The following is a 7,971-nucleotide window of genomic DNA, read 5'->3' on the forward strand; positions in this document are numbered from 1 at the left end:
TGTGGCCCCCACAGGGCTACACAAGTATTAGTTCTGTAAGTGGGCCTTAAAACTAGATGTAGGAAACAGTTTCATATGCAGAGGAATTTCATAAAGGTAAATCAGCATCTTCCATGTTTACGTCACCTTCCTTTATCCGGTCTGCATGACCACATTCTAATTCTCTCCCCTCTGCCCCTTCTAACCTGCTTGTCCTGGTATCGGCCTAGCTTGTGGAAGTGTTCACTGACAGCAAACTGTGATTCTTAGTGATCTAGCCACCTCCCCTCACTTAGAACTGTCCACTTCAAGGATAAGACCTCGTGCCATCAGAGAAGTGGGAATTTTCCTATCTTAAAGATGTTTATATGCTCGAGTTCAAGCCGTGGCAGAGAGTAGCAGTAAGAAATGTATGAGTGTTTGAAATGGGACCTGGAACTCAGGTGGAAGGATTACATTTAAGTGAGGAGGGACAACCTCTCTGAAGGGCTGGAGTCTCTCATACTGAGGAGCAGGAGTTCTCAATCTTTGCTGCACCTCACAATTACCTAGGGGGCAGCTTTTAAAAATTCCAATGCCTGACCTTCATAAGACCAATTCAGTCAGAATCCCTAGTATTTGGTTCCAGACAGCAGTATTTTTAAAGGACTTCCAGTGATTTCAGTGTGCAGCCAAGTGAGGGACCCACTGAAATCGATGTATTGTGGATGGAGGATAATTTCTGGCTGAGTCTAAATCTCTTAAAATTCCAGTGGCACCAACGTGAAGAATTGTGAGAGCTTCTTCAGCAGTTCTAAGTGCTCACAGATCTGTATTTGAGAAGCTACACATGCTGTCTTAGAGTCTGTGTCTTTTATTTTCTATACTTTATGTTCTGATATCTTGGGGGCCTTGCTGGTTGAGGATAGGCCTCCTGCCCCTCCCAGAGCTAGCTAATTCCTTGAGATACCAAACCAGCTTCCTGTGACTGTGCCTTTCATATGCAAACTGACCAGTTCTGAACCCATATCCTCAACTACCCCCTTCATCTGACTCTTCCTGTACCAAACCAGCAAGTTGCCTGCCCTGTACCCCAGGGCCAGGTCAGCTAAACCAGACAGCTAGAGACCCCTCTGATATCCCAGAACCCCCTGAAATTATTCAAACTATCCAATTAAACTTGGATAAGGAAAGCTCAAGCTTTCCTACTTTGCTTTGCCCATTCCTTCCCACAGAAATCACAAGAAAGTCTCAAGGCCCTGCTTTCCCTTCTTTCTGCCTCCCGACTGACCCATGCCTCCCCAAGTGGTCCTTCATGGTGTGATGCATCCCTTCTCTTGGGAATTGTAACTAATAAACTCCTACTGTCAAGGGCTAGTTGTCTCTCTGTCTGTTACCTTACGGTATCTGATGAAAAAAAAAATCCCAGGTACAAATCTTGAAGCATTTGAAATCCAATTTTACTTCCCATTCCGGCAGGCGATTAAACATGGTTTGATTTGGTTCTCCATATTTCTTCCATGTTGACTGAGGCCTGGGAGACATTGCACGATCCCTGAGTAGATGGCATTTCTAGATGTGGGGTTTGTTGCTTGCCTTCCAGGACTTGCACGTGCTGAGGCCTTTGCTGAGGTTTGTACAGGTGAATTTGGTGCCCTCTGGGCTGGATTAGACATCCTTAAAGGTATTTCTGGTGCCAGTACCATGTTATTCTAGAAATAGTAGTATCATTTGGCACTGTTAACCACTCCATCCTTGAAATGCTCTTTCCTTGAATTTCATGATGCCACACTCTGATTCTCTTCTACTCTCCTGCTTGCTCTTTAAAAAAACAAACAAACAAACAAACAAACAAACTTTTCTGTGCATTCTGCCTTCTCTGCCTAGCTTTTATTTTTATTTTGAAACCATTTGTTGAATAAGTATATGTATGCAAGAAGGGTATTCAATGAAGAGTAAAGGTCTGTCTCACCCTATGCTCCAGCTCCCCAGACTTTTAATTTGGTTACAATATGTATGTATATGTAAAACATACAGGACATATACAGACACGTGATATGTACATACACGCATTCTATGTGTTTTTATAAATGAATGCTATTATACTGTAACACTGACTTATTCACTCTTTTATTCAACAATGTACTAGAAGCTAAACATGCCAGACACTGTCTAGGAACAGGAAATACTGTGGTGAACAGACCCATTTTCATAGAGTTTATATTCTGCTGGGAGGGACAGGTAATTAAAACATTAAAAAGAAAGAAACATCATTTCAAATAATGAGAGATGATTAGAAATTAAAGCATGATAATGTGATGGAAGACAGAGAGGCAATATTATATGGTACAATCAGTGAAGCCTTCTACAAGGAATTAGTATTTGAGTCCAGACAGCATCTGAATGACAAAGAGCCAGTCTCTGAAAATGGAGGGAAGAGCACAGGAGTGGAAATCACAAGTAAAAAGGCCAGAATCAAGGATGACTGCAATGTATACTATTGCTGTATACCTTGCTTTTTCACTTGACAACACATAAGAGATGGCTTCATGTCTGTCACTGATTAAACTGCTTTTTCTTTTCGGCAACTGTATAGGATTCCATTAAATGGATAAACCATAATGTACTTAACTGGTCACATATTATTATTTAAATAAAAAATTTTTTTTTTTGCTGATCCAAGCAATTTTGACAGGAATATTTCTGAACATACATATTTGCCCATAAGACAGATACATTGGTAAGGACATACCCGGGAAGTAGAGTGATAGGAACAAATGATATGTGCCTTTAATTCTAATTAATATTTAATTGATGTGCCCAGTTGCCCTCTATAGAATTGAACAAATGTGTACTTTCAGCAACAAGGTATGGGAGTCCATATTTCACCCTTAAGTTGTGTGTTTGCCCTTCGAGTATCATCTACATAAATGCTCCAAATAGCATTTTAAAATGTTATTTTGAACTTTTCTGAAGAATGAGGTAAAAATTCTTTTCCTATGAGTAAAAACCACTTGCTTCTCTTTTTCTTTGCCCATTTCTTCTTTGTGATTCTTCATCTTTTTCTTACCAGTTGGCAAGAATTCCTTCTGCATTTATGAAATGGGCCTCTTCCATATGTTAAGTATGGAAGTTCATCTCTTGTTTCATTTTGTTTAAGGTAGTGTCCCATGAATCAAGCTGTTTTACATCTAGTTAACAAATTATATGTTTTGTGTCATGCTCAGTCAGTCCACCCTTCAGTGCTGCTGTTCCTCACAGTCCTTTTGTTGGAACTGCTCTGATCCTCCTGTCTCTTCTGTTCTTCGCAGCTGTGTCAGTTGAGACTAAGCCGGTGAATTCCAAATATGTTTCTCTAGCCCCCATTCTCCTCACTTATACCCACCTGCCAACCATATAGCTCCACACCCCATGTCAACATTATCCATACTGAATTCACCTTCTCTACCTTGTCCGGCCCTCAACCTAGTTATTCTTCCTTTGCGCTCCATCTCAGGGGGCCCGTTCTGCCATCTTCTCCGGGTAATCTGTGTCATCCCTGACTCCTCTTTCTTTCTTATCCCTAAGCAATGTGCATTAAGTTCTGCTATAGCTACCTTCTAAATCTTTCTCTCCCCTGCTCACTGCCCTCCATTTCTAGTACCACTTGCCTAAAATGGGCCAACATTATCTCCAACCTGTACTTCTATCTAGGCTTCCTAGAAAATATATTTTTTGTCATGTCCTTCCCAGTTCCTTCTTACCACAGTAGCCAGTGTTCAGACTGGATCATATCACTTTCCCCTTTGAACATCTTTAACTGCTTTTCCTTCTTTTCCTCTTCTCTGCCCGCCCACCCCTTCTCTTTTCTCCTCTTTTTTTCTTTAGAGTGAAGCCCAAACTTTTAATATGGCTTGAAGGCTTGTGTACTCCAGTGCCTCTAGCATAATCTCTTAATACTTGAAATACTTAGCCCTCCAACCACCCATTTTCACCAATTAGAGTCAGTCCTATCAATAAGCTCCTGGAATGTATAATGGTCTCTTTTGACTTGGTGCATTTGCACATGCTTTTCCTCTGCCTGGATGTTCCTTCCCCAGCTGTCTTTGTTTGGCTCAGCTATCCCTTCTTGCACTGAGGTCCTAACACATCACTTAATCATAACCTTTTTCTGATGCCCCTACCACCCCACCTCTAGGCTAATTTCTTCCCACAGGGTCATGTATTTTTCCCATCATGGTACCTGTCACATAATAGTGCAATGCCTATTTATTTGCCTGAGTCCCCTATAGATTTCAAATTACACATGGGCTTCATCTTCATTCCTTGAGTAATTTGGGTTGAGGTGCTCAAAATCCTTGGCATTTTGATCACAGTTGAATCCTTAACTGTCAAGTTCTAGGCATGGAACCATCACTCAATAAACAACTATTTATTACGCATATGGATAAATGAGTAGCTTCTGGGATTTTCCCAGTGTACCCTAACATTTGTACTTAAGGTTTTGTGCCTGTTTGTCCCCTTTATTATGCCAAGATATTCGAATGTAACATTGTTTAGAAACAGTCACATCAAGGGACTTTATCTTTTTTGTTGGTTTTACATCACAATGTAGATTAGTTATTCTTTAGTAATTAATTCTAAATTAGTAATTCTTCCTTTCAGTGTCTCCTCTCTGTTTCTATGACAGCAATATTTCCTGCAGACCATGGGTGGATTAAAGTTCCTTGGTACATTTCTACCCTGTACCACACACTGGACCTGTCCCTGCAAAGCTTACTCTAGTTGCTCTCTACTCCTGAACTGTTAGTGAGGAGACACTTTTTAGCCAAGCGGGTGCAGGCCTTTATCTCCATGATGGAGGGTAAGAAGTCTCTATGATTCAATGAACAGGCCCCCAAAATGCTTGTTCTTAAGTAACAGTTGTTTCTGTATAAAAGTAACATCCATTGAGAATGATTAGGAGAAATCTGGAAATATACAGTCAAGAAAATAAAAATGATCCATAATCTCATCATATAGGGAACAGTTATTAACATTTTGGTGAGTGACATCACCTAGTTCATGGTCCCAGTGTACATCTGTAAACCCAAGTCTACCCTTCTCTGGAGCCTGTGTTCTGGATTCCCGGATCTGCCTCAATCAGCATCTTCACAGGTTTGTCCTGGCAGCATTTCAGCCCCACAAGTTCAACCCAGAAGCCTCCATCACCACCTTTCCAACTTGCTCCTGCTCCTGTGTTCTCTTTTTTATCAAATGGCACCACCACGTTCCTAGTGACCCAGGTTAGAAGTGCTCCTTAACTCCCTTTTCTTTCACGCCTCCATATCCAGTCAAGGTTCTGTAGTTTGCACGTCGGGCATATCTCTTGACTCCATGTCCCTAATCCCATGTGTCAGTCCTCTGGTCCAGACTCCATCACCTTGTCCACACTCCGTCACCTTTCTCCTGTAATAGGGCGGAGCTCCCCAGACAGGCCTCCACGGGCCTGGGTCCTTCTCCATACCGTGGCCAGAGGGAGGACACAGGAACCGCCAGTCAACAGCTCACTCTGGGAATTCACTTCTTTCCGCTGTTTACAGGGTCTTTCCCCCAATGTCCCCGCCCCTGTTGGACCCTTGTAGCTTCGACCATTCTTTACCCTCCTCTTCTGATTGGCCTCTACTCAACTTCTAGTAATCCACTTAGTCACCCTTGTTTCACAGGAGGTTTTCCCTGACTCCCTCTCCTCTGAAAAAGTCTACCACAGAGACTCCTCCTCAGGAGCCGTTCTATCCATTGCCTCTTCACCCCTTCTGCTCCCATCTGTGAGCCCCAGTGGCCAAGAGTTGTGCCTTCTTCATCACTGTGAGCCCATCACCCTGCACAGGGCCCAGTGCATGGCGAGAACCAGCAAGTGCTGATGGGGCCACTGTCTTTAGGTCTAGGGTCTATACCTCACTGTCTTTGGCCATTCCTCAAAGGAGGGGATGGAGGATGGATCACCTGCTGGGAGACTCTTCTTTTGTGGACACTTTTACAGGTTTCTAGTCATTGAGTCCCCCCTGGTGGCGTTCCTGACACAGACACCTCCTGACAGAGAAAACTTTAGGGAGCAGAGCTGCCCCCTCTGGCCTGGTACCCTGCCTGCTGTCAGGGCCCACGCAGACCTTGTCCCTGCCGCCCACGCCCCAGCACCCTGCGGATGGCAGCAGTGATTTCACGGTTGCGCAGGCTGTAGATGAGTGGGTACAATAGTGGCGTGACATTGGTGTAGACAAGTGCAAGTGTGCGGTCCCGTCGCGGGGAGTAGCTGGACTTGGGCCGCACATACATGAAGGTGGCACAGCCATAGTGTAAGAAGGTGACAGCCAGGTGCGAGGCGCAGGTGGAGGCAGCCTTGCGCCGACCCCCAGGGGAGCGCAGGCGGTGCAAGGCGGCAGCGATGGCGCCGTAGGAGGACAGGATGAGCAGTGAGGGCAGCAGCAGGAGCACCAGGCAGGCGCCCAGCAGGGGAAGCTCATCAACGTAGCTCCGTGTGCAAGCCAGGTCCAACAGTGCCGTGATGTCGCAGAAGAAATGCACCAGCAGGCGGGAGCCACAGAAGGGCAGGTGGAAGACAGCCACTGTGAGCCCCACGGATACTGCCAGTCCCCCAAGGCAACAGGCCAGGGCCAGCCTTGTGCATAGCCCTGGGGTCACTACTGAGGTGTAACGCAGCGGGTGGCAAATAGCTACATAGCGATCGTAGGCCATGGTGGCCAGCAGGAAGCACTCAGCCCCACCCAGAGCCACGAACATCTGCATCTGAACAGCGCAGCCCAGAAAGGAGATGGGGCTGCCCCTGCCAGGGCCTGGTGCGGCCAGGTCGGCCAGGGAGCGGGGCACCACCACCAGAGTGTAACAGAGCTCGATGGCTGACAGCTGGCACAGGAAGAGCAGCATGGGCGGCCGGCTGGGCACTGATGCCACGGCCACAAGGATGAGCAGGTTCCCGCCCAGGGTGGCTAGGTGCACAGCCAGCAGCAGCAAGAAGAGCACCGGCCTCAGGTGCGGGAACTCAGAGAAGCCCTGAAGGAGAAAGCCACAGGGCATGGTGGCATTGCTGGAGCTGTCCATGCACTGGCTTGCCCAGAGGTACCTGTAGGGAAAGAAATGGGGACAGGGAGAGCTTGAGGGTATAGCTCCTCCGCCCCACTGGTGAGGAAAGGCTAGATGGAATTTAGAGGGTGGGAGGAAGTAGTGGCTGCAGAGAGGGGGTACGGCTCCCAGGTGCATTACCAGCCGCCCTGACACTCCTTCCCACCCCCACACACGTCGTGTCGGCCTTTTATTAACTTACGTAGTTTTGCCTGCCTCCTGGACTAGAATTCTCAACATGCTTTTTCCAAAGAAGCCTTAAATTTGGGCCCTTTCCTTACAGTGTATCACTCTTGACCTCCACTTACAAAGGATTCCCTGCCTTCAGACCTTAGTTGTTATTTGTTGGGTCCTGTATTGCCGGGAGTATTACGCTGCTCTCAGCCTCAGCTCCTCAAGGCAGCGAGTGTGTCTTTACGCCCTGTTTCTGTTTCCTCTTCCCTGCCCTACTCTATCACTTTGAGCTGCTTTCTGTGGTGTGTCACAAAATCACAAAAACAAGATACAGATGAAGACCTTAGTGATAATCTCATACAACCTCATGATTTTACAAAGGAAAATAAAGCTGGTAGGACATGTCTAGGGAAGGCTTAACCACTCACAGAAAGCTAGGAACAGAATCTGCATTCCTGAGGCTGAAGTAGAACTTCCCATGATCCCATAAGTAGCCAAAAAAAAAAAAAAAAAAAAAGGTCACTGGGATGAGTTGGTTAATCTGTATTGATTTAGCCTTAAATAGAGACCCAGTTCCGTTCCAGGTGCTGAGGCAGACACTCAGGCAGCAGGGAATGAGTAGTGGGAAGGTCTCTCTAGGTGCATCAGGAACAAAATGTCCCTAACATTTTTATTAATATTCTCTCAACATGAGAAAAAGTGATGCGTATCTGTTCTAACTTGCCTTTCAGAGTTAGCAGT

At 45.7% G+C, this 7,971-nt stretch overlaps 1 protein-coding gene across 1 annotated transcript; it reads right to left on the minus strand.

The window, feature by feature from the left end:
- Positions 1 to 6,069: 6,069 nt before the first annotated feature.
- On the minus strand, positions 6,070 to 7,035 carry LOC101687011 (olfactory receptor 10AC1). The gene has a single exon (XM_004772098.1). The coding sequence runs from the start codon at positions 7,033 to 7,035 to the stop codon at positions 6,070 to 6,072; it is 966 nt and encodes a 321-aa protein (XP_004772155.1).
- Between the last annotated feature and the right edge of the window lie 936 nt (positions 7,036 to 7,971).

Source organism: Mustela putorius, unplaced genomic scaffold, assembly GCF_011764305.1.
Source record: "Mustela putorius furo isolate JIRA1106 unplaced genomic scaffold, ASM1176430v1.1 tig00003845_pilon_pilon_pilon, whole genome shotgun sequence".
Taxonomy (NCBI): domain Eukaryota; kingdom Metazoa; phylum Chordata; class Mammalia; order Carnivora; family Mustelidae; genus Mustela; species Mustela putorius.